The sequence below is a fragment of the Triturus cristatus genome, chromosome 8, assembly GCF_964204655.1.
Source record: "Triturus cristatus chromosome 8, aTriCri1.1, whole genome shotgun sequence".
Taxonomy (NCBI): domain Eukaryota; kingdom Metazoa; phylum Chordata; class Amphibia; order Caudata; family Salamandridae; genus Triturus; species Triturus cristatus.
Window position 1 is genome coordinate 592,875,428 of NC_140591.1, and position 27,780 is coordinate 592,903,207.

The following is a 27,780-nucleotide window of genomic DNA, read 5'->3' on the forward strand; positions in this document are numbered from 1 at the left end:
ATTGGATTTCTTCTTATCCTTCACAGCATCCATTGTGCCAGGGCCCCCAATAAGGGATCCAAACTAAGAGCACATGGTTAGATGCTTCGTTCTGCTCTTCCAAGTCCACTGTTGTGCAGGTACTTCCATCGAGACCAGTGAGCCCCCAGCTCGCAGCACAAACAAATTTCGGGCAGTGCCCACTGGTGAATTCAAAGTCACCCAAGCAAAAGCGCGCATTCGGAGTCTAGCCTAAGGCTCAAGAGATAGCGGATGTTGCTAGCTTATCACACATTCAGGCTCCAAATCTAGCTGTGGGATGTTCCGCACAGTGGGGCATGCGCCGCGACTTCGCTCACCAGGATAGCCCCAGTGGCCCCCTGCTACTGCACCAGAAAGGGCCCATTCAGGCCACAGGTTTTTGCACCTCAGTCTCCCAAGATGGCACCTAAAGAACACCCCTAAAGGCCTCACTATTACACAAGCCATTCTCCAGAAGTAGTAGCAGTTCTCACAACATGTCTGCTGTTAGGGCCTCACAGAAGGTGCCCCCCCCCGCCAGCTGCAGTTCGGTCCCGGATCTCCTCTCCTGCTTAGCTGTGTGCATAGGAAGGGACTCTCTAAGATGTCTCTTGGGCAACCACACTTACAGCTCTGGTGTAGATATTTAAGAAAGTAGTCTGGTGCTCCTTCCCTGACGATTCAGCAGCATCTTGCAGTCCAAACTCTCTGCTCGACCCGGCCAAATCCTGTTATTACTGCTCCAAGTGGCACCCGCCTCTCTTCTGCCTGCTTCAGCCACCAATGGGAACCACCAGTGCGCACCCCACGTTCTCTCAGGAGGCTACGGCATGGGCTGATGGATTTGCACATGCAGTTTTGGATCAATAGTCAGGAGCCTGGATGTTTGCAGCTGCGGCTAAAACTCAGCAGCAGACCTGTGGCTGCTCGGCTAATGTACTTGGTGTGTCCTCGCCTGCTCAAGGACCCCACTTCAGAACACCCTGGCCCAAGTGGCCGCCTAACACTGCTACATCAAGTTGTTCCGGAGCATAGCGATAGGCAGCAGGTCCTATTGCTCTGCCATCCTGGCTCCGCCCCTGATCTTTTTTATACATTGTTCCTTCCCATTGTAAATATAGATAGTAGGGAAATGCTGTTAACAGTTGCTAAATGGAACCTACCAACCAATTTGTGTGAGACTACTTTAGGGGATAGGGGTTCATCCACCTTAAACTTCAGCAGTTTCTTATGGTTTAGAGGTTTTTTGTTTTTTTAAATATCTTTTTATTGTTTTTGGTTATCATAACGAACACAATTTCATCACAATAGCAACAACTATATAGGCAACATTGACTCCACATGGGACCAGTAGTACATATGAAAAGGAACATCGCATTGCATCATATCTCAGTACACCATCACAACAATATCGACAATGATTCCTACTCCTGCTGATTGACCAGCATGACCAAAGGGTCTGTATCTTCGGCCGTGAGGGGACCCTGGGCGTCCACCAGCAGATCAAACCGATAAGAACTCATCCAACAACCCCAAACCTTTCCGAATTCCCAGGGGTAGCCTCTACTTTCATAAGTGACCTTTTCTGCTGCCATATAGACCCTTAGAGTGTTTTTGTGTGGGCACGGACTTCATAGGGCTGGGGGGATTGGCCACTTGAGGACTTGTGCAAAAACAACAGTTGATGGACAGAATGCAGAACAATGTCATACATTCACCCCAGTACAGAGATCTGGGCCTAAATCCTTCGTTTTTTTGCTCACCATGCCGTTCCAGTTTGAACCCAGCCATATGCAAATCAGTCTTGACCCTGTGCCTCATTGGTACAATCCAGCCCGAAATGCCAAGCCATGTCCTCCCTGGACTGGAAACCAGCATCCTAGGTCTCTTCCCATTTTACAGCTCTTCAGAACTGCCTTGAAAACCCATCTTTTTGTAAAGTCATACTTGTAGTGGTGTTTTGTTTTCTGGTTTTGATCTGTTTGTTAGGCGCCTTGATGCCTTCGGGTTTTAGTTGCGCACTATAAATTTATTTCATTCATTATTTCATTCATTCATCCTAGGACCGGTTTCGGGGTTTCACCCCTCTTCAGCCAGGATAGCTTGATTCCAGTGGCATGGAGAGCACGGGACCCACGTCTGGGCATACCCTTCCCACTCGGGTGACAAATGCAAAAACATCAGTTTATGGACAGAATGCAGAACAATGTCATACATTCACCCCAGTACAGAGATCTGGGCCTAAATTCATCGTATTTTTGCTCACCATGCTGTTCCAGTTTGAACCCAGCCATATGCAAATCAGTCTTGTCCATGTACCTCATGGGTACAGTCCAGCCCGAACTGCCAAGCCAAGTCCTCCCTGGACTGGAAACAAGCATCCTAGGACCGGTTTCGGGGTTTCACCCCTCTTCAGTCAGGATAGCTTGATTCCAGTGGCATGGAGAGCTCGAGACCCACGTCTGGGCATACCCTTCCCACTCTGGAACATTCCGTCCATCATCTTGTGTGTTTTGCTGTTCCCCCTATGTGGGAAGGGTATGCCCAGACGTGGGTCCCGTGCTCACTACGCCACTGGAGTCAAGCTATCCTGGCTGAAGAGGGGTGAAACCCCGAAACCGGTCCTAGGATGCTTGATTTCGGTCCAGGGAAGACGTGGCTTGGCAGTTCTGGCTGGACTGTTCCCATGAGGCACAGGGTCAAGACTGATTTGCATATGGCCATGTCTGAACTGGGGTGGCGTAGTGAGCAAAATAACGATGGATTAAACCCAGATCTGTGACTGGGGTTGAATGTTTTGCCAATGTGCAACATTCCGTCCATCATCTTGTGTGTTTTACTTGAGGACTTAACAACTTTATATTGGAATACCAGTTTCGATGGTGCCACCTGGGGCACCTTTCCTGTCTGCCAAATTCTAAGCGTGTTCTCTGTGCTGTACTTGTTCTATTTTTCCTAGCTCTCACAGTATCTGGTTCCATATAACAGCATTTCAGACCCTCCTGGCGTCAAGGGAGTTGAGGTACCTCACTAATGCACACTCCCCTGAAGCTCGCCTCTGTCTCTCCCCTGATCACATCTCCCTGGTGGCGCTGACCTAGACTTTCACGTCATGGCGATGCTGGATTTTGTCACCTACCAAAACACATTTGCACCTCTTCTGCATCTGTCTTAACAGTTCCGATTGCTCCTACATTCTTGCAAAGTACCTACCCCCCCCCCTTTAGTGATGAAAGTAATGCTAGCATGAGAGCACAATAAGTGACATTTAAAGAAATAAAAACGTGTCTTCTATATTTTATGCTCTGTGTGGTTATCTGTTTGTTTTTCCACACAGATGGAAAGGAGAACTGGACTGATCTCTCACCTCATCAACCCAATTCTAAATTTCGTTCTCGCCTAGACTTTGTCCTTTTCTCTTATTGCCTATCCGCATATTATCGTGTTTGTTTACTTTGCAAATTACCATGAAACAATTTGTACCTGGGATTCTTTAGTTGCTATGCGACATTGGCCTCCTCGGTTGTCTATGAGCAGTTTGGTTGCCAAAGCAAACTTTTGCCCACGCCAGAGAGCTAACGCTGTAAGTTGGCTTGATGGAGATACAGACGTACAGAACCTCGAAGTGGACAAAAAGCACTTGTTTTAAGAGTGGGTATCACGTTAATGTGAAGAGAACTTGTCTCGCGGTAAATCGCCTAATGTAAAGGAAAAACGTCTGAAAATAGACCATGCCTTTCTTTTGGCAAATCCCTAGATAGGGAAAGAACTGTTATTTTTTTTTATTTAAGAAATTGCAGTGCAGTAATTTATTTTCTTTCTTATGTTTTTTAAACGACAACTTTGTAACCAGGGAAAAAGCAGGCACTTGTCACTTGAAATAGTCTGTATAAGAAATGGAGGTCTTGCATTTAGGCTGTTAAGACATTTGCTTGTAAGTTAAGAGTTCTAGATTCGGTTTTTCTCTTTAGTAGCTACGAACACTGTCCGGCCTGATGCTGCATGTGGCGCCCAGCCATTTGAGAAACTCCCATTGTTGATGATTTTGATAAAAACTGCCAGCTCGGAGCTTGATTAATTTTGTTATGAAAGTGCAAAATAAAGGTTTAAGAAATAGCTTATTATTTCTATGTGTTGCGCTGTGGACTAAGGGCTGTTTGAGAAGTCTCTCAGCAGAGCGCTTGCAACCCCGACTCATCCTTAAATTAAGCCTGGGCGGAGTTCTGCTATGCTGAACTCTGCGAAGTGCAAAAAAACCTCTGCTTCACGAAGCTCCGCAAGCGGCGGAGTGCATTGAATAAATTATGTTCACGCTGGTTTTCAGTGCTAGTTGCTTGTCTGCACTGTGCAATCATCGCGAGCGGCACCATGCACATCGCAAGCGTGTTCTGCTTCCTTTCTGCCGCTTGAGTAGATTTGTACTAGAGTGGCCGCTTTTCAACGCGAACTGACAGTTTCTCAACGCGAGCGGTCGCGAGCATACACGACCATTCGTAATGAGAAATCTGACTGCTTGCGTTGAAAAATCTCGCTGGGAGGTTGATTTTCCACGCTCGCCAGCTTGATGTTGACGATCGCGAACAAGGAAAAATCTCGCCGGGTGGTGGATTTTCCTCGTTCGCGCTCGCAACTTGACGTTGACTAACACGAACGAGGAAAAAAACTCTGCTTCGCATAGCGGAGCAGAGTTTTTCAGAACTCCGCAAGCTCCGTGTAACAGTGTGTGAAAATCTCTGCAAACTCCTCAAGCTGAGTTCACCGCCCAAACTTGCCTTAAATGCACATAAAGCCTTGTGCACCTAAACAGATTCCAAAGGGAGGTAAATTCTCTAGATTGTCATTCTGGATTATCTTCCAATCAAGGAAGCGCTAAAGGGTGTATTTGAGAATCCACCCCTAGAAGAGAAGTGAAGGGCTGGTGGTGTACAGTCTAAATACAAAGGACACAAATCAAAGGGGTTAGAAAACTCCGAGGTGCATTGTAAAAGGAGGTTGCAGGAAGAATTAGAGTCTGAAAGTGGTGGTGAAGGACTGACCAAACTCCCCAATGAAGTCCACCCGAGGATCTGCACATGCAACTGCCAGGTTGGGAGCCTGTCTGGTTTGAATGTATGCTGCAGTGTGGCTTGCTCGTGGTGTGCTGTCTGGGAGCTGGAGTCCATTTAAGATGTACTATGAGCTTTCTACTGCTGTTCTGATATGGCCTTGCCACTCTGCATATTTATTTTTACTTTTAGGGGAATTACTTCTTGTGAATTATTGTGTTGCCCTCCACAATGGTCGCTGGTACTTATGGTGTATTCTACTCTCTCTCTCTCCTCCTTTGGTATGCTATCTAGAATGCCCGCTCTGCCCTTCATTACTGTTGGATGGCAGCAGATGCATACTCCGTGAACAGTATCGAATGTTCAATAGAATAACAAGAAAAATCTCGTCTTCTACTTGAAATGTAAAAAAAAAGAAAATGGACCCCAAACCAGGCTTAGCCCTCAAACTCTGGTGCCAGATGCCGGACACCTTTTGATTCAACCCTAATCTCTTAACTTAAGACAAAAAACTTACCAGCCTTTTGAACTTCATCTGCAAGACAAACTGATTCCTTCCAGGACACCGGCACTTTGTGCAAAGTATCTCTGAGTCCACAGGTGGAGTTGCTTTCCTCTTGTTTACTTGAGCGCTGACGTCCACTGTGCTCTTTATCAAACCCCTTGTACAATTGTTGTGTTTATTCTGTTTTACGCATAAGCAAAACCATTATGATTTACCCATTATGTTCTTTGTGCCTGTTATGTTGTGTGTAAAGCCATTTACTTCTCTTGTAGCTAGATCTGTGGTGCATAAATAGCCAAATAAATAAATTATAAAAATGGACGGGTGTTAGTCTTTCAACCACAGTTTGTCAGACAGGAGGTCAACAATTGGAGCTCTACCTTGTCTGTCTCTGTTCGTAGTTGATTGTCATCTTCTAGGTCTTTGACTGGCAGTTGTGAGTAACTTCGCTGTGTTTTAGTTCATGATTTTTACGTTATTATCTTGAATTGGAAAATACAAAGTGGGGGATCTCCAATGAAACATTCCAACCCAAATTTGAATGTTTCACTTTAGCCAGAACCTGCAACCCCAAGCAGTGCCCGAAAGCAGATGTTACCAAATTAACTATCGTAAACACCTGCCAGTCACACGTTTTACTATCTTGTAAATGTAGAGAGTGAGTAGTGAAGTTACTTTCTTACCGGCATGCACACCACCAGCTATGGTGACCTTTGAGCCAGTCTTTTACAGCGGCACCTTGCCACGCTTGTTAAAAGAGTGAAATACATGTTTGGATTGCTTTCCACTGACACTGACACTTTTTATGAAGAGTAGTCTCTTATTTTCAATACTGCTGCATTTCTCGTTTCGGAGAGGCTTTGGGCGTCTTTATATACTACGTGGCGGGACCGATGACATTCATCTTATGTAATAACCTTCACTTAAGTAACCAGTCATCTTCCACATTGAGGTAAATCGTCCTTAAAATTCATAATTTGATTTGGTGGTTGAGTACAATTAGGGGACGAGGGACAGAAGATGGAGTAAAGGAAAACAAATCCCAGTGAGGCTGACCTGTTGCCATAGAGGCAGTAGATGTCCGGCAGAGTGCAAAGTTGATTCTATGTGGTCTCTGCTTTGCAACAAGCAGTCCTTTTGCTGCAGTGTAGTTAAAATAGCATGACGTGCAGCATGTATATTTTCTCCTTGTAAGCCAAGGCAACTTCGAAGAAGCCTCCTTTTAAGGTGTTAACCACAGGCTTGGAGGACCCTTGTTTATTTTAGTCACACTGGACCTAGGGCACAACCTCAGAAGAGGGAAAAGCCTACACTTCTCGGTTCTACTTTCGCCTCAGCTCACCCTGGTGCAACCATATCCCTGTGGACTAAGTGTATCTCCTCTTCAATCAGCGTTCTGTCTGTTAATCCTCTAACTTTGCCTGCTTTCTTGCTGAGAACCTCTGCAGGTGGGAAACCCTTCCCGGTGACTGTGCATAGGGCATGCAGAATTCATCTCCAAATCCACACCCTCCATTACATGGTCGGCCAGATGGGATCCTGCAGCTAGATCATACTTTGTTTATTACTGTTTAACAAATATAAGTTTGTGAGTGTTTACATCACATGTATGAAGATGTCATAAAGCCCGCCTCTCCTCTTTGCTGTATTTTTACTTGGGCAGAGTGTGCATACTGAAATCCCACTGGCCCTGGTAGTGACAATGTTCTGCCTGGATTATTGCAAATGCAAAAACAACAATTGATGGACAGAATGCAGAACAATTTCATACATTCACCCCAGTACAGAGATCTGGGCCTAAATCCATAGTTTTTTTGCTCACCATGCCATTCCAGTTTGAACCCAGCCATATGCAAATCAGTCTTGACCCTGTGCCTCATGGGAACAGTCCAGCCCGAACTGCCAAGCCAGGTCCTCCCTGGACTGGAAACAAGCATCCTAGGACCGGTTTCGGGGTTTCACCCCTCTTCAGCCAGGATAGCTTGATTCCAGTGGCGTGGAGAGCACGGGACTCACGTCTGAGCATACCCGTCCCACTCGGGGTGACAATTGCAAAAACAACAATTGATGGACAGAATGCAGAACAATGTCATACATTCACCCCAGTACAGAGACCTGGGCCTAAATTCATCGTTTTTTTGCTCACCATGCCATTCCAGTTTGAACCCAGCCATATGCAAATCAGTCTTGACCCTGTGCCTCATGGGAACAGTCCAGCCCGAACTGCCAAGCCAGGTCCTCCCTGGACTGGAAACAAGCATCCTAGGACCGGTTTCGGGGTTTCACCCCTCTTCAGCCAGGATAGCTTGATTCCAGTGGCATGGAGAGAACGGGACTCACGTCTGAGCATACCCGTCCCGATCTCTTGACTGGGGGAGAATGTCTGCATTGTCAGCATTCCGTCCATCATTTGTTTGTTGCAATGCTTTTCACCCTAAGTGGGATGGGTATTCCCAGACGTGGGACCCGTGCTCACTACGCCACTGGAGTCAAGCTATCCTGGCTGATGACGGCTGATAGCCAGAAACCGGTCCTAGGATGCTTGATTCCGGTCCAGGGAAGACATGGCTTGGCAGTTCGGGCTGGACTGTTCCCATGAGGCACAGGGTCAAGACTGATTTGCATATGGCTGGGTTCAAACTGGAATGGCATGGTGAGCAAAAAAACGATGGATTTAGGCCCAGATCTCTGTACTGGGGTGAATGTATGACATTGTTCTGCATTCTGTCCATCAATTGTTGTTTTTGCATTTGTCACCCCGAGTGGGACGGGTATGCTCAGACGTGAGTCCCGTGCTCTCCATGCCACTGGAATCAAGCTATCCTGGCTGAAGAGGGGTGAAACCCCGAAACCGGTCCTAGGATGCTTGTTTCCAGTCCAGGGAAGACATGGCTTGGCAGTTCGGGCTGGACTGTTCCCATGAGGCACAGGGTCAAGACTGATTTGCATATGGCCATGTCTAAACTGGGGTGGCGTAGTGGGCAAAAGAACGATGGATTTAACCCAGATCTCTTGACTGGGGGAGAATGTCTGCATTGTCAGCATTCCGTCCATCATTTGTTTGTTGCAATGGATTATTGTAAAGGCATGATTATTGGTCTCACCTCAAAAGGATCACTCTCAAAACTGAGAGAACAATGCAGTTAGACTACTATTTGTGTTGACGATAGGATCACAATTCAGAATCCTTTTCCTCATCCACCAGGCTTTACTCGGTCATTTATCTTGCTATCTGCATCTTCATAGCAATCACCTAGAATGCTGATACCAGCTAATTGTAACCTACTCGCCATACGGCAGAGAAGATGCAAGAAATTTGGCAGAAGATATTTCAAGGCACAGTACTCTTATGTGTGGGGTACTGTGCTTCCTTAACAGATACGTGAAATGACAATCAAATTCAGGAGGTCGTCCATGAAAACTAACTTCTTTTAAGGCCTTTGATTGGCCTTCTGCCAGTATACCAGAGTTGCTATGTAGCTGTTTGCTGGAATGATATTGAAATGAGATTTTGCTTCCTTGCTGGTCAGATGCCCGAGATCGCCTGCGGCATTACAATCCAAGAGCAATGTCATGACTTAGTAGTTCACCTTCCCAAGGCTTTGTCATTTGTCAGTCCACTCACAAGGAGGCAGGCTCTGAATATACTCCACCCCACAGTCAACTGAATGACTGTATCTCCTGAAGTGTTATTGGTTTCGACCTATTTGTCCCCCTTCTTTTGTACACCTTACCCAAGCACTCTGCAGAAACACTAGAGGCTGTGACTAAACACATAACTACTTAGTTTGGAGTGAAGAAACCATTAAATCTCCTTCCCGGTCTAAAGCAAAACATCAACTTGTTGTAGATAATACTCTGCGTACTCCATGCTTAATATAGCTCAAGTGCCACCACCGGCCATCCGCTTCAGTCTTCCGAGAGCTCTGTGTCCAGCCCCAACATGAACTACTTGGGGCTGGCACCGTTGCAGCTTTCTCGGCTGTGGAATTCTGCAAGTGTCGAGTATTCCCTTGAGGCACACCTTGTTCAAGCAGATTATGATTTATAGCGTGAAAGGTATGCGAGTAGACAGGATTGTTTGGTTCTTCTTTGGAAGAATTACAAGGCAAACGCCCTTGTACTGCCTTAACTCGGGCCGATGCCCATCCCACAGAGGCAAGCCTTCCGTTCACCTTTTAGAGAAACTTGGTTCTTTTGTATTAGTCCTCTGCAGTGGAAGAAGACTGTCTTGAGAAATCGATAATATACATTCTATATATCAACCATACTTGTTTCTATGAAAATAATACCAGCGGGGGAGCTACATAGCAAATCTTGTATATTGTGCATGATGTCTACATTGGAATGGACAATTGTTGGTGATATTTATGGTAAAGTGAGTAACTTTGTCCTGTGATGAAACAGAATAGTTTGATGCAACAGTGCTGTGTCTTGTAGTTGGATTCTCAAAAGGAAATCTGGGGTCCCTATTATGCATAGTACCCTGGGGGCGCAACAAGAGTATGTGCCTGCTTTGCCTGTCCCCAGGGCACTGTGGTATTAGAGAAGAGGCCATTACATTAAAGCACCCATTTCTATACTACTGATAGCGATGCACTACGCGTGTGGTAGCGCTATCTCGAAAGGGTGTTCCCTCTTTTGTGTGGAATCACTTTGCCTCTGAGCCCACGCCAGAGGCAAACAGGCACTTAGGAGGAGCACTAACCGTGTGCCACAAAAAGGTAACATATTTTAGTGCCCCACCTGAGGCAGCCCTTTGGAGAGGGAATGGGGGTCCCATCTGCCCTCAATGATATCCCCCTGTACTTACTGCATCCGCCTGCAGGGCGATCTCTGTCCTGTCTTTAGGCGCAGGAGGCTGCCACTGCCCTGTGGAGCACAGAGCTGCTTGTGAGCAGCCGCTCCACCTCTGTGAGTGCACTGCTCTCACCACAGCCGTGGGTCCACAGCAGCCAGGTGGGCGGCACAGCCCTGGGACTAGGGCGCTGCGTCCCAGGCTGCACTAGGTGCACCTTTTGAAATGTGTGCCTGGCACAAAGCAAGACCCGTGCGCCTGTACAGTAATAGGGGCCCTGGTGCGAAAAGGCACAGAATTTGACGTATAATGTAATTACATGGAAATTTCATGATCGGCTGTTCTGTTGACCATTTATATCCATACACACTCCCTTTTCCAGTTTTTCAGCTGGACGGGCTTTTTTGCTGTGACACGATGCACAACGAGGCTCCAAAGATGACCTAGAAATAAGCAGTGTATTTTCAGAACTCTTAGTGTTGTACGATGGAGTGAATGTGTAGGTGTCTATTAGAAACATGTCATTGTTGACGGGGAGAGCAAGGGTTACAAATGAAGATTCCGTTTTTAGAACAAGTTACACATTATTTTAACCAGGTCATCATAATCGGTTGTGCTTCTCTGTAGGTAGGTTCACCACCTCCGTTAATGTAGCATACTGTTTTCAGAATAGTGCTAAACATTCACATGAGGCATAATCTAATGACCTAAAGACAGAACATGTGGAATTTGACTATCCAGCATTTGAATTCCTTATTTGATGATGGGTCGGAATACTCTGGGGAAGTTGAGGAACATTGACCTGAGACATTGATGCTATAGTGATGGTCTCTGCAGGTTTCTTCGGGAAGTTAGTAACTCAGTTTTACGCAGCTTCTTTGGCCCCCATCAGGGTGAATATCTTCAAAAAAGCTGCAGGCCATAGATAAATTATTAATGCTTTCTTCAAGTGATTTGCATTATTAGGTTCTTCACAAAACACATGCAAATGTATGGTTAAACTCAGACGTATTAAGTCCTAAAGAAACCGAGTACTTTGCTGCTTTTTTAGGGGTGTAAAACTGTAGGTCCAGCTGGGCTGAATCCATGCCAGATTGTCAGGATAACTACAGACTATAGAAATTACTTTGATTAGGTTTATTGAATATTAAATACATCTTATTCTTAGATCAGGATTGTACAAAATGTGGATGTTTATTGTATTTGCCAATTGGATTGATATCTAAAATAGCATGATAAAAAGTGACATTGAAACATTATTTGATGTTTAATATATCTTCTGAGGATATCCTAAAAATCTGGCGCATATTTGGCTGGCCTGGATCTACTATATCCTATGATGTTCTAAATGCTGAGTTAGAGACTGGACAATGTGGTGCAGGTTATATTTAATACGTTGTGCATAACCACACACATGAGATATTCTAAAGGACAGCCTGTAGAATTCCACATATCAAATTGGGAGCTTTTAACTTGTTTTTATATGTCCTGTTATAACATTCAGCTGAATTTATGGCTTGTATGTTATCAATTAACAGATGGCACATAGGAGACTAGATTATTACACCCTCTAATATGCCTTTTTGAAAGTGTATTGGAGAAATTTCCATCATGTTGGTCTCATTTCAGATAAATGACATTTAGGAAGGAGCAGCATCACAGTTTTGCCTGTGAACTATTCTCATTGTTAGGCTGCCTAAATGTGATCCTTGATGTAAAAACAGTATTGTAAAGAAATGTATAACTATTTCAAGGAGTTTTTATGTTGTATTAGTGCATTTGCTTTTGAAATACATTTTGCTCCTCTTTACGATATCTTTATAGTGTGGAAATACGTAAGTCTCGTTACTCCTTTGTTCAGCATCATTTCCACCTAGTGGTGGGCGAGCCACTGAAAGCTTGAGCCGGATGCCTGGCTCTGGCTCAGCTGGAGGAACTCTTGAAACCTTGAGCCCAAATCAAGCCGAACTTTCACAGAGGGAATGCAGGCTAGTGGCTATAGCTGCTGTCCATGTAGCATCGGGTTGCAGGTTTGAATCCTGGTCTTGGCTCAGCATCCAGTGAATACCAGAAAAGCTCCCTGCACCGGAAAAAAAAGTGTATGGTGGTAAAGTGCTATTATTCTCCTTGAGCAAGACTTGCGCTACGTAACACTACCAAAAATAAAAAAGTGTACTCGGCCTGCTACCCAACCTCTATTCTCATCCTGCAAGAATTGAGGACAAAGTATGAACCTTCGATGTCAGAAAGAGATATCCATCTAGTTGCTGGATTTCACAGTGCGAAACTGTAAAATCTAGGATGAATCCCGGCATCTGTTCTTGACCAAAGTGTGTGCTTCTAGGGCAAATATTTAATTTCACTGACCACTTTTTTTTAAATTCATGATCATGTATGAGAGCATCTTCAAATAAAACTTGAGTTCATAATGTGCACTGTACAAAAACCTCGTGTTTCAGCCTTTACAGTTGCCCCATCTATAATAAGAATCTAGTCCACATATAGAGTACACAACAATTGACTTCCCTCTTAGTTTTCTGATAGCATTGTCATTAGGATGGAGGGGGGAATATTTCTCAGTTCATATTGAAAAACTTTAACTTAGTGCTATAAACTAATGTACGAAGGTGAAACACTTCTGCATGTTAAAGAAAAAAACGTATTCTTTAATTTTGAAGCCACCTTATGTTCTAACATGTTTGTTGCATGATTTACATGCCAAATATTTTCAAGGCTTGGCTTGTGTATGGGCTCCGAGAGCCGACCCTTGGCTCGGCCCTGCTCTCCCTGTTAATTTATTGGTTCGCTGACCTCTACATGCACCACAGTTTTGATTTTAGGATTATAATTAAGCCTGGGCGAAGCACTACGCTACGCTCGCGTAGTTTGCGAAGTTCGCGCTTCTTCGCACTACGCGAACTGCACGTAGCACAGTGCGAACACGCGTAGCGTAGTGTTGCGGTCATTTTTTGCTTGCTCGCGGTCCTCAACGTCAAGTTGGCGACCGCGAGCAAGCAAAATGACATCCCGGCGAGACTTTTTCCTTTTTCGCGATCAGCAACATCAAGTTGGCGATCGCGAGCATGGAAAATAAACCTCCCAGCGAGATTCCCAACGCGAGGAGGTCAGGTTTCTCATTGCGAGGGGTCGCATATGCTCGCGACCGCTCGCGATGAGAAACTACCAGTTCGCGTTGAGAAAGCTGCCGCTCGAGTAAAAATCTACTCGAGCAGCAGAAAACTACAGCTCGCACTGTGCAAGATGCCATTTTCAATGATTGCACAGTGCCGGTTGCTTGTCCGCAATGTGCAATCATTGAAAACAACATCTTGCACAGTGCGAACATGTTACTACGCAGTTCGCGAAGTGCTACCCGTAGCTCGCGTAGTGCGAACTTCACTTTGCGTAGCTTCGCGAAGTGCTACTTCGCGAACTACGCCCACCCTTAATTATAATGTCTTGCATATGATGTTGCCTCAGAGTAAAATGCTGGTTTATTCTGAACTTGTCTAAGTGACTTGAATCCTCTGGAAATTCATTGTAGTGGTCTCTTCACAAGTGATGCAGGGTCCATATGTTACTGGCTAGGATGTCCCCAGAAGGATTTTTAGTTGCCTAAGACTCCTCCCTGATAACGCAAAAAAAAAAAAACTGAGTAGGACGTATGCACAGCTGGGGCTCATTGTGGCAAAGCGGAGGATAACGATCCATTGGCCCACGACTCCCAAAAATAGTGGGTTGTAAACGGGTCCGTATTGAATGGGCTGGTGCCAAAGAGGCCCACATGAAAAAAAAACGCAAATGCCATGCTTATGCCTTGTTGGCCTGGGGTGCTATGACGCAAATGCGGTTACAACCCCCGGATGAGACTGACATCTTGGAGATTATTGAGAGTTAGGAGTGAGAGACTCACATAATCCAGAACTCTGTTCCTTGACTGGCCATGGTTATTTGCAATTGCTTCACTTTGTGGTACAACAAGTTGTCTTTTACTGAGCACTTATCCCAATGCGCCATTTCTGTATATGATCGGAAGCTTGAGGGGGTGGATGATGATGGAATTGGGGGGGTGGTGTTTCTGTTACATTAAGAGTTTTGCAGATCAACAGTTGCATGGGGGACTGCTAACAACGGCGAACACCATTCAACACAGGGCAGGGAACGAAAGTGTTTGTAGTACTTCCTTGTTTGGCACTTTTATCCTCCATAGTCAACCTTTGTTGATGCAATGCCTTTATTGAATGTCGCCTTGTCATTGACACTTTGAAAATAAACACATATAAAAAAAACAAAAAGTGATGTAGGGTCCGATGTCGTCTTCATAGCACAAACGTTCACTTATATTTCTGTAATTGGTGCAGCAATGTTCCAAGGTTTAGGGTCATCTCATCAACAACATTTCAGCCTGTTAGTCAGGATGCTTCCCAGGAAGCAAACAACTGTGCCTCAACAGATTAAGATACACAAGGGCCTGTAGAAGAGGGAAGAGACTCCCAGTTGATGAATTAAGTCCTGGTTAAGAGCGTGTCCAGCTGGTGGTAGAAATAAATGTTCAATTTTGCTTCCATCAGGTAACCTGGATTCATCGTTGCATGGTAGATGGGAATGTCTTTCTGTTTGTTTCTAGCAACTAGTACGTCAAGCATGAGTCCTGTGAGGAAGATATAGATTACCATTGATGAATATCCTTCGGATAATCACCACAGTGGTCTCTCTTCCTACCTTATGCTGTCATTTGTGCTCTGGGAAAGTGCCCAGTTGCAGCTAAAACCTAATTGAACCACTTGCAGTCACATACTTTCTCCGCAGAGAAAAAGCTCTCATGAACACCCAGTGCAACCATTTGACTCCAGTCTACTTAAGAATCATTCATGTATCTTCTTGTATCATTTCTCCTGGCCATCTCATGGCCAGTAAGAAAGTCTGGATTGCATCCTGAATTAAATGCCTTTATGGTGAAAGGACTGTTCTCTACCACATAATAGTTAGGCGGCCCAAGCCAGTGGCCGTTGTGTGTAATTCTTTGAAAGACTGTCCTGAGGTAAATGGTCAATTAAGGCCATTTGCATCAATTGAGGGAGTCTGCTGGTCCAGACTGGGTGAGGGAATTGCTTCCCGACATCCTGTTTCTTTTAACTTATAATTGAAACATACCTATGATGGTGATGTACAAAAATGTTGTTTTACTAATGCTCAAACCATACATCAGCCACATAATGTGCCTTCACTGTAAGGCAGATTATATCGTTCGATACCAGTGTTGATGGAAGATTGAACCTCTTGAACTGCAGTTCACAGCAGTTGTCATCAGCAATGTAGGCACAAATTGTCACGTTCGATTTACGACTATGCAACAGGTCTGAAGTGGTCCAGGAGTGATTGAGTTGACTTTGAATGTGGTTATCAATATTTTACACCCTTGATTATCAGCATTTCATCCTTCCATTTGTGTTTTCACTGCGATACACCCCAATTGCAAAGTGAATTATGAGGCTCACTGGGCCTAAGCAAGTCACTGATGAGGCTCAACAGAGCCTTAACCATTCTTACGTTGGTTATGGTCCTGTTTATCGGGATTTGGACGAGCAATTCTGGCTGCCCTGCTGTTAGCTGAGCAGAGCCTTTGCTGGTTTGCATATGGTTGGTCTATCTCCCTAGTGGAGCGATGAGCAGACTAAATAGATTGCCTGGAATGTGTCCCTGAGTAAATACCAAGGAATGAGATTAATTCAAGCATTCAGCCGGTCACTTTTTATGTCTCCGTGACACATAGGCATGCTATTCCCACAGGAGAGGGGCTGAACTGAGAGGAAAGGCCACAATTTTTTCACAGCGCACAATGGTTTGCCGCCATGCACACAAGCCTCAGTCCATAGCTGATATTCAAAAATCCAGAAGTACAAAACAAAAAAACTAGCGGGAGCACCATAAGCAGGTGCCAGCCATTATACCGATCAGTGCCTTTGTAAATTGCTGTGCGTGCTATATTGCTATCGGTACACAATATTATCAGTCCCCATGCTGTGATGTAAATGCACACCATAGGTACCTGTTTTCTTGTATGTAATATCAACACCACTGGATACTGCAATGACGTATAATATAATTAACGCCACGGGCTGTGCTTGGCTTCTCCATTTTGCCATCATTTTCGTGGGCGTGACTTCCAGGCTACAGACACATTGCAATGCGTTAGTCAGAGGAGCTCAGTCCGTGAAGTAGCGAACACGAGGCTCCCTCTGCCGGACTCACTGCAGCCAAACCTAAACAGGACTCTTCTGCAGAGAGATTGCAGCGGTGGCGCCAACTTGTAGGCAAAAAAGCAAACCTAAACTGGTACAACGCATATTGCACAGGACAAGTGGGGCAGAAATGTTATACTTCCGTGTTTGTAGGGTTCAAGGTACACTGCTCCGTGAAACACGCAGCCAACCTTCTCCTGTGGTTTTGTGCTACTATGTGTTTACAATGATAAACGTTTACAAATGTAAGGAACATACAGACTAGTGTATTTTTAGGGCATCTAGTGGGCTACATCAATACTGTCAATATTTCCTTAGGTGGCGTGTTTTTGTTGCGTATGATTTAATGGGGTGTTTACTTGATGGCAGGCGATCTGTTTGCTTGCTCGGCGCTTGTTTAGTGGAATTTGGGACATGCGGTGCTGAAAGCTGGCCGAATACCGTGCCTTCATCAGCAAACCGTGCTGGACAAAAGCGCGTGCTATTGGCTTGACTCGGAGCCGGCTGCCAAAGCACGCATTCCACCCTCCCGGCGCGGGGCTTTTGTTTTAATAACACTGACTCAAGTGCCCAACGGCTGCAGGGTCGAGTTGCGTAATTGTGTGTCCTTAACAAGCCAAGGAACAGCCTGGTTACCGAGTTCAACTGCTGCGGAATTTGTTTGCGGCGATTAAGATAGTGAACTTAACCCCGAGCCACAGCAAATCATTTACCGCTTAGATTCCTGGAGTTGCTGTCTAGGGCCCAGCACTTGACGGCCTCCGTGCGCGCGCCCAGGGCGCGAGGTCCTGGCAAACACGAAGAGCGAAAGAAAAGTCTAGAATGAGCGAAATATTTCAAGTGGTGGCAAATTGACACGCTCGAAGCCATCCTTCTGTGTGCGCGGGCTGCTTTTTTTGCGACCCCTTAGTTTCCCCAGCCTTCTGTTTCATTACAAAGTATTTTTTTATTATGGGGTACACTTTTGATTTTAAGTTTTCTGGTAGCTGGCCAGCCTTCCTCCCTGGCTTTGTTTTGCCAGTGTTACTAAAGTATACTCTTTCGGGAAAAACCGCAAACCCCAGAGAGGTAACAATGTTGCTTCTCTTGGTGGTTTGGATAAATGGGTCGGTCCCTTTTTGGCGCCCATTTTCAAGACACAAAAGGGCTCAAACTGTCCAGTGCCCGTTTTGTAGACGTTATGTTTGTGTACATATGATTAGAACTAGCTTTCACTTATATGAAGAGTTCTTCTGGTGTCTCAATCCAACTGAACGTGAGGAAAGGATATTGGTCACTTCTGAGGTTGGCATGCAAATTACATCCGTTTGAGTGAGTGTATTGTAAGGAATGTGAACTATAATTTGATAAACGCTTTCAATGTCTTGCGAAAGAGGTGATGTATTAAATGAAACTTACAAAAAACAATCCAAGATTGCAACATGCAGACATACACCAGTTCTTCTAAGGCGTGACAGTGCTTGCCACGTCATGCACAAGAATCTGTGACCAATAGCAGCAACGGGCATTCTCACATCTTACCCGTAGAATGTCCCCAAGTCATGCCTCATTGTACCCCTCCCTAGCATTTTTTTCGGTGTCAGTTCTGCAACCCTGTAGGTCATTGGTAGTTTCCTGCTGTTGACAGTTAATGCATCTAAGACACTTTCTGGTCCTAAAGTCAAGCCCATAATTCCTCAGTCAAATGTTCTCTTTGTAGCGCTGAGTACTCTTGTTGATTTTCATCTGTGAGCCTTCACGAACATTACGTAATCGCCGAGTAAATATGCCGTGAAAGAAAAGCATGCTTCGACAAGTGAGAAGAGGTGTGGTCCTTCTTAAAGGACTCCACAGATAAAAATATATGTAACTATTTTTACCTTTTTTTCTGCGAGTGTGTTGGTCTACTTGTGAGTGATAAAATTATATAGAACAGTTTTTGGAGTAGATACGTTTTCAACACATGGCATGTCACTTTTTCAAAAATGTGGCACCCATATAATCACTCAAGGCACAATGTTATATACATTTTCTCTTATAAATCAAACAGTTACAGGGACGTAATAGTTAGGAAATATAATTTTTTTTAAACCATAGAAATTCACTGACAAATGGTTACACATAAATTATAGTTATGCTCAGATTTCATTCATACTAAACCATTGAAGTTCAGCAATTAGTTACCTGAGCTACCTATAACTTACACCACTGCAATGCACTGCTTATGACCTCACATATTACATCGCTCATGACAGTCAGTGACCTCACTGATGACATCTCCTATTACATCACTGATGACATCATCAAGTGAGTACGAGTGGTTTTTTAAGCGTTATGGATGTTAAACATATATACTAACCTACCACAAAAGTTAGACTAATATACCAGTTGTACTACTAATGAGTGATACTATCTCTAACATGCGTGATCTGTGTGGGTGTGTGATTATCTTCATCAATGTGCGAGTGCATGCATGAGTGACTGGAGGGGCAAGTGAGTGGATTCTGACTAGATCTGTAGGCGTGTAAGTGGTTGTCATTGGTTTTATGGGTGTGTGAGTTTTGTAGGTGTGTGAGTGGCTGTAAGGGTATTTAAGAAGGTATGTGAGTAGCTGTGTGAGTGAGTGGGTGTGTTAGTGGCTGTATGGGTGAGTGACTGGGTGTTTAAGTGGATGTACAGGTGAGAGTGCTTGGTTGAGTGAGTGCTTGGTTATGTGAGTTGGTGTGTGAGTGATTCTATTGGAGTGAGTGTCTGTGTGAATGAGCTGATATGGGAGTGCTTGCATGGATGTGTGAATGGGTATGCAAGTGGTTGAGTGGGTGTTTGAGTACTTGTGGGTGAGTGAGTGGCTGTGTTGAGAGGCGTATGTGTGAGTGAGTGGTTGTGTGAGTGAGTGGGTGTCTGAGATGGCTCTATGGATGAGTGGGTGGTTGTGTGAGTACTTGTATGGGTCTGTGAATGGTTGTGTGGGTGAGTGAGGGGGTGTAGGAGAGGTTGTATGGGATATGAGTGGTTCTGTGGATGTCACCAGTGATGCCATTTGAGATGTCATCAGTGATGCCATTTGAGATGTCATCAGTGATGTCACTGAGAATGTCATGAGTGATGTAATATGTGAGGTCATAAGCAGTATATTGCGTGGGCGTATGTTATAGTTAGCTCAGGTAATTATAACTGCAGAATTTCAATGGTTTAATACGCGTGAAGTCTGAGCCTAACTAGAATGTCCCTGTAACCTTTGGGTTTTTAAGTTAATTTGTTTCTTTAAATTCTATTTCCCAACTATGACATCCTTGTAATATTTGGTTTTTTAAAATTTATTCTATGATTTTTTTTAACTACTAGGTGTGTTTGCTGAGTGGTGGAAAAAGGGAACAGGGCCTCCGACAAGCTCTCCGCAGTCCTGCTGTGTGGGACTGACTGCTGGTAACAGGAGGGTTTCTTCCTCCCCCCCCCCCCCCCCCCCCCCCCTCCCCAAGACCCTCAGCATCCAAAGGAACTTCATCCCCCAACAAGTAGTGTACCAGGAGGCATGTTTGCAGGGTGGTGGGAAAAGGGGCCAGAGCCCCCGATGAACTCTCTGCAATCCTGCTGTGTAGGACTTACTGGATGTAATAGGAGGAGTTCTTGCCCCACCCCCCCGGACCCCAGCATCTGGGGGGACTTTACCCTCCAACCAGTAGTGAGCCAGGAGGTGCCTTTGCAGGGTGGTGGAGCAAGGGGTCGGAGCCTTGGATGACCTCTAAGCAAGCTCACTGTGTGGGACTTACTGGAGGGAACAGGAAGGGTTGTTGGCCCCCAAGGACCCTTAGCAGCTGAGGGGACATAATCCTCTAACAAGGTGTACGCCAGGAGGCCCTTTTCCAGAGTGGTTGGCAAAAGGGGGCGGGGCCTCCAATGACTTACCCCTGGACCGACCTTATTTTAATATTTTTTTTAAAATTATGGATGGGAGCCACGCAGCCCCCTCACCAGGCTTGTTTCAGCCGTGCTGACTCCATCTCCCAGGACCTGCCCATTTGTAATAGAGGAGGGTGGGGGGGGGGGCTATGCAGTCCCCTCCTCAGGCTGATATCGTCCCGCGGACCCCATCTCCACGGGCCTGGCCTTTTTAAAAATGTGTTCTGGGGAGGGGAGCTGAGCTGCCCCCCTCCATGGACTGATTTAGGCCCTGAGGACCACATTCCCCAAGCCCAGCCATTTAAAAATGGGGGAATGGGGCCGTGCGGCCCCCCTCACATAACCCCCTCCACCCCCCTGAGAGATTTCGGTCCTGGGTCCCCATCCGTTAGGCCTTGCCACTTGTCTTATGTGCCCCCAGGGCACCCAGTTTGTATTAGGTCTGCGGGGGGAGCCTCAAGGCTCCCTTCAGACCCTGCCAACTCTGTCTCCTGTGGGAGCCGGCATTGCTCTAGGACAGAGGGAGCTGCTAAGCATGCAGTTTCATGTGTCTGAAAACAATGCCTCTGTTTTACTGCTTGTTCGACAGCTCTCTCCCACTTTTTAGTGTTACTTTGGCCCCAGGGAGGTGGTGCTCCTTGAGGTCTGGGGTAGTTGGTCTGTGTTGCTCCCCCACATTACATTTAACGTAGCCCCCGGAAGGTGGTGGTCGCCGGGGGGGCGGGGGGGAGGCCGGTGGGTTCTGCACGGCCCCCCAATATATTTTTGCCATGTGGCCCTGGGAAGATGGCAGTCCCTGGGGAACCCCAGGAAGGGGTTCAGGCACCCCCTTTTATTATCACTTAAGCCCCAGAGAGGTGGTGGTCCCTGGGATATTTTCGCTTAAGCCCATGCCCATGTGCCCCTCTTTTAATTCCCCCATACCCCTGGAACCTGGCACACCCGGGGGCTCACTGACATTGCTAATTGAAAAACTTGGTGTTTTATTAATCTGTTTTCATTTGGTTAGGGATGTCTGAACAAATCACACACATGCATCACGGCAAGTGGCGATCAATCCCTTCACTTTTTAAACACAATTTAAAAAATCTTAGTTTTGCAGACAATCATCTATGTAGTGCAGTACTTAGTGATATTTTGTGTAACAAAGATAACATTTTTAACTATATTACCACATTTTCAGCAATAATGAAGGGATTTAGTGCTGTAAAATATAGAATTTATTAGTTTTCACACCAGTGTCACAGTAGTGCCTGGTACTTCAGCAAAGACAATCAGAACTTGATAAATTGGAGAGTGGAAGGATATATTTTTTGCTGTTGCTCTAGCCTGAAAACCACAGTACTTCAGGTCTTTATACCTTTCACTGGATAAATATAAGCTATTTCGTGCTTATATTGTATTTGCATCCATAAAGTGCCTCATATCGATAGTGAGGCGAAAAAGTTAATTTGTGTTTGTGTAAAATGCACCTTTGTGGGTCTCTTGTGGATGCAAGTCTTTGTGCCAGTTATGTGGCAGTCATGATTAGCGTTTTCGATATTGTGTGCGAGTACCAGATTTATTCTCTCACAGAGTTTAATTCTGTGCCCTAGAGTGCATTGAAGCTACGAGGGATGAGGGATAGGATGCCCAACCATTAGATGCTATTGTGTCCTTGGAGAGGAACTTTGTGGTTGCAATGTAACCTATGTGGGAAGTGTTTTGATGTCATGCCTCTGTGGCAGAGACTTTGCATAGTATTTGGCAGAAGGAAACATGTAGCTGCTCCATAAGCATGCATGTTGGTGAGAAGTACAGAATATTCACAGGGACGCATGAGGTAGTTACCATCATTGCAATGTCTGTATCATACAGTTTGAACCCCGTTGACCATGGAACAGAGGAAACTGCTGAGAAGTGGATGGTCCCACACATGGGATGTGCAATCTTCTAACCTCTACAGTTTAGGCTGTGGAGTCCGCCTAGGATTGGCAGAGCAGCAACCCAAAGAAATGGTTATAGAACCAGCAAGGCTGTATGCTCTGACAGAATCCATCTAGGGGCGGAAAAGGAGAGGAACCCTTAGTGATGTGCATTATACAGGCAGCGCTGGTGTATCCCGTGAGAAATCCACCATGGAGCAGCAGGAAGCCTTCCATAATAATGGGCCCCTGGCGAAGAATGGAGGAGCAGTGCTTTAAATGGGCCGATACTCACCTGTACTGAGTACCGGCACTTCTTTGATTTATCACCCTGAGTACCAGCACTTCTCTAATGCCCTGGAAAGTACCGGTACTCATGAAAAGGTTGGCTCATTGGCTGAGAATGCTAATGAGCAGGAGTGGAACGTGTCTGGCAGCCAAGGCACCTCTTCTGTAGCCCTGATCTGAGCCCCAGCTGAGCTATTCAGCAGGGCTCATTTGGATAATGTCCGGATGCTCACCATCACTCTGTGTTTGACAGGGCAGGGTCCATTCAGGCCCTGTGCTGTCAATCACATCCACACTATCCTGTGCGTTCCTGCAAGCACAGGAATCATGTCAGTCCCCTGGCAGTGGCAATCCGGCTACAGCCAGTCCGGCCCTGGTGGCAATTAAAAAAGCCAAGGTAGGTGAAGAGAAAAGATGACTTTTAGCATACCTGAGTCTTTCGTGTGTCTATGTTTGTGTGTATGCCTGTTTTTGTGAGAGAGAGAGAATCAAGACACGCTCAGGAGGTATTTTAAAGAAAATGTGGCACTTTGTACATGTATGCTCGGCGACAAAGATTAATAAAAAACGTAAAAGGGTTGGTGGGTGGGTGAGTGGATGAGTGAGTGGATGGATCAGTGAACAAGGGTGGATGTATAGATGGATGAATAGATGAGTGAAAGCTTGCATGGGTAAAAGAGGGTGGATGATTGGATAAAAGGGTGGATAATGGGTGGATAAGTGAAAGATTGGATGGATGAATGAAAGGTAGGGAGGATGGATGAAAGGGTGGATGATGGATGAGTGAAAGGGTGGATGGAATAAAGGAGTGAAAGGGTTGATGGATGGATGGATAAGCGAAAGGATTGATGGATGAGCGAAAGGGTGGATAGAGAGATGGATGAGTGAAAGGATGAATGGATAGGTTTGGAGATTGATGGATTGATTGATGGATAGGTTTGGATATGAAGGGTGGATAGATGAAATGATGAAAAACTGAATGATTGATGACTGAATAGACGATAGAATATAAAAGTTAAATGGTGGACATCAGCAGGTAATTGGTAGGATGAAAGGATGAATGGATAGATTGATGGAAGAGACGAGAGCTATCTTCTGGCAAGGGTCATGATGAGTTGCTTCATTTACTTGGTGCCATAAGATCTTTGGTGCGACTTGGGGTTATTTTCAGTTTCTTCCTACTCGCGTGCTCAAAAATATATAGGATTGTACCAAACAGCAATTAACAGTATGACATTAAGAAGGTGCAACTATTGCAAAAAAATGAAATGTTAACATATTATCGCATTTCTCTTTCATTTTGTGTAATGAGTTGACCTGCTTTGTTTATATAAACACATTTCTCATGTGTTTTGGTATGTGCTGCAACTAATATAGAAGTTAAGTATCTTCATGTCTTGCCCTTAGCCCCGCCCCCCTCACTACACCTCTAGCTCATTTTAATGAGTACCTGCACTTATTTTTTCCCATTTAAAGCACTGTGGAGGGAGAAATGGAGCAAAAGGAGAGAAACAAGGTGGGCAACATGAGAGATGGAGGGAAGGAAGTAGCGCATGGGGGGTCTGAAAATGAAGGGAAAAAGGAGCAAAGTGCCATACATTCTCTTAGAGACCACCTGTGAAAATGGCAACACTAAAGCGAATATATTGGTCCACCAGTCGAGCACGTTTTTCCCATTAATTGAGTGAAGGTATGAAGAATTATGACTGTACTACATAAAAAGTTTTATGTCAGTGGTATTTAAGTTGGTCAGTGGTAGAAGGGGTGTATGATATTTAAATTGATCAGCAGTAAATTGCACAGTGCTTGATGTTACCATCACACTGCACAAATTAGATATTTTTTGCCAGCGATATTGCAATAAATATTGCTTTGTGTAACACACACAAAAAAGCCCCCGTTAACTTTTACCGCTAATTAAGTCAAATACCGACGACACATTTAGTTATGTCCTTCGCTTATTTGGATTTTGGAGTCGATCAAGTTCTGTTGCATTAGTGACACCTAGAGGTTTCGATGAATACTAGCATAATAAACATATCTTATAAACGTACTCGCTGGATGCAGGGACGTCAAGTGGTATCTGGAACACTGTTTGAAGTGCGTTTGTTGCCCCCTTCCCTGGCAGTGGAGCCATTGTTGATGTTTCTGTGAACAGTGTGGTGGTGGGTCATTGCCGGTGGTGGCAAGGGGGCACTCAATATTGCCTTACTTTGACCCCCTTCTGTAACTGTTTAAGGCAGTTTAAAGGGCTCTTTTTGTGGTTATGTGGTGTGGCTAGGACGTCTGAACATCTGTTATCCCTAAGCTTCAGCAGCCAGCCACCTTTTTTTCCTTCTATCTTTACTTTCACGAGTCTCCATCACACTCCTCAGTGGTGCACCCTCTCAGCACGGAATGTCGTATTATTTCCGTCCTCGTTTATAAAAGTGCTTGATGCGCGTGATAGCGAGACGCTTGTATAATAATTGCGCGGTCTGGGCGCGCGCGGAAAAGGCCGAGACAGTGTTCCACCAAGCACTGAGCGTTTGGGGCGCTTGTAATGAAAGTCATCGTTTGCGACTCTTGAAACTCCTGTGATGTTGCCCAGGTGCGCGCGGCCGTGCCCCGTCCATCACCCTGTCCAGAGCGGGATTACTCTGCCATGTGTGGTATTTCGCATTAGGCATGGATGCCGGGCCGGGACTTTTAACCGGCAGGGGGGGAGCGGCGCTTCTCCAGTGTGCTTTGCGCCTTCCACGGGGGTGGAATCTATGCTCTAAAGCCGCCCATGGCTGTGGGTGCCACAGCCCTCCCTGTGTGCCAGCCGTGAGTGCCCCCACTCTGCCCAGTTTAACTGAAGATGGCGGGCTCCGGGCTGCAGGTGGGGCTCCTTTGCTTTTCTGCTCTGTTCGTGTGTGTAGAGGTTAGTAAATCATTGCGATTGTGGTTTGAAGAGCAGGCGACCTTTGTATTACAAACGGGCACGCAGCCGCCATGGCTCCGAGGGAAGTCCGACTGTCAGTGCGTGCAGATACATTTGATGTGATCTCTGTTCTTTTGTTTGGTTTTTTCGCTGCTGTAAAGTATATTAAAATGATTATTTTTTGTTTATTTTTAGGCAGGAAGAGACACACAGGCGGTTAAAGAATGTAAGTACGATTCCTGGCTTTGAGCGCGATTTCTCTCGTTCAGGTGATACATGTGAAATTAAATTGGATTTTTTTTAGGGAAGAGACGAAAACCAGGGGCTTGACTTTGTGGCCTTTAATACCAGACTGTTCACAGCATAAAATCTGGCATTTTTATAACTCATGTGGTAGAAAGGTGATCATAACATAAGTACCACGGCCGAGAGGGATGATTTAATGTGGATTAAAGAGCCCTTGGGCTAGTGAGGGAATTAGAGTGCCTTCAAACTTTCCATACGGTCACAGAAATGGTTGAGACAAAAGTGAAACATAGACTTGTGGCATTGACCCCTGATGTTATCTCGTTTACTTTTTCAGTAGTGTTAAACCTCCCCTTGCAAGCAGCGAGTTCCCAGTTATGTGGGTAAATGTCATTTGTACTTGAAGGATCCCAGAGTGAACCTCCCAAGAAGGCAACATCAGATTAAAGATTTGAAGCCATAACTTGGTCATGCATTTTCGTGCAGTTTTTACTATTTGTTTTCGAAACACTACCAATTTTTCACATGTTGGCAAATTGGTATCCAGGCATATATCATGTGTTGCTCAGATTTAAACAGTAGAATGTTATTTGGGGTTTAGAACCATAATGTTCCTGTTTTTCTGATACAAGTACAGAACTAGGCCGCACTTCCTCCCAGTCTTAAACGGCAGAATTTCTAAATTGCTAAATCGCTTCAGGTACCGTCGAAATCCACATTCCTGGAACCCTAAAGCTAACCAGAGCTGTTGTATATGAAAGGGTTTGCAGCTAGAACACAGACTGATAGTTAACTCATGAACTTTTCTGTGGGTTTCATTCCAGGTTTTGATTACGTTGTATTGGCTTGGTCGGAAAGCACAAAGTAACCCCTATTATAATGGTCCTTACCTTGACTTGAAAGCCTTCGAGGGATTATTGGGACAAACTCTGACTAAGGTGAGCAAACACTATGGAAATGTTAGCGTTTCTTAATTTTTTATGACTATCACTGTTTAGGTGCTGTTTGCAAAGCAGACAACGTGTTCTTACTTAACCTCCTTGTCGAATTCTCAAAAACAACCCTTCTTTCTTCCTCCAGGCTCTTGAAGAGTCAGGCAGCCTCAAAAAAAGTGGGCGCGACAGTGGCTGTGGCGATATTTGGTACAGTGAACGTGGTGAGCGACTGTCCCCTTCGACTATCCATCGCAGGGACGACTCCTGGGACAGTTTAGACTCCTTTGGGTCAAGATCGTTGGCAAGCTTTTCGTCTGACACAACCCTGAAGGGCAGCAGTGAAGGTATTTAAATGCTACTATAATTTTTTTAAATAAAGTTCAGCCTGGGTGCTCACATTGGTTTCGTACATTTGCAAAACAAAGGCATATACTGTAATTACATCAAAATATATTTTTTATTCTCTAATTAGGCCACAGAATCCATTATAGCAGTTTCGAGTTAGAGTAAATATGTGACTTAGAGGGTTTGAGGAATGGTATATATGTATGTGCATAATGTGTACTGTGAAAACGTAGCATTGATGCCCTGCCTGGGGTACAGCGAGAGAACATGTAGTAGGTCACAATGTTGTCAATGTTAATACTTTTTATATATTCCCTGAAAAAATAGCTTGTTGCTGTTGCGCATCCTAAATATCAAGATTTTGTGGGTATTGGAAGGTGGTTTGGGTTTGCCTAGTGTGTGGGCTTGTTGCTAAGAGGTGCCTTTCTTATTTTGACTTAGCGGTGTTACTGTGCACCCAGGCCCATACTGGTTTTCAAAGCTTCCTTTCAAGTACCAAAGCCAGAGGTGGATTTTCCCCAGTGTCACTAAGGCACATTCCTGGGAGATTAGGGCCGGTGGTTTGCTACTATATCCCCTCACACTGCATCCCATCTACTAGATCAATTGGCATTAAATCGTCTTTGATGTGGGCAGTGAGCGATGGTCTTCCCAATGTAAATTTTTTGTTTCGGTTACACTTACCATA

General features: G+C 45.1%; 1 protein-coding gene across 25 annotated transcripts in view; it reads left to right on the forward strand.

The window, feature by feature from the left end:
- The window catches only part of LMO7 (LIM domain 7), a 480,465-nt gene that overhangs the window by 323,445 nt on the left and 129,240 nt on the right, over positions 1–27,780 (forward strand). For all 25 annotated transcript variants that reach the window (XM_085622039.1, XM_085622044.1, XM_085622040.1 and 22 more), the window contains 3 exons: positions 25,762–25,792; positions 26,637–26,750; positions 26,893–27,091. In XM_085622039.1, the coding sequence (XP_085478165.1) occupies positions 25,762–25,792; positions 26,637–26,750; positions 26,893–27,091 (344 nt within the window). The remainder of the gene's footprint in view (positions 1–25,761; positions 25,793–26,636; positions 26,751–26,892; positions 27,092–27,780) is intronic.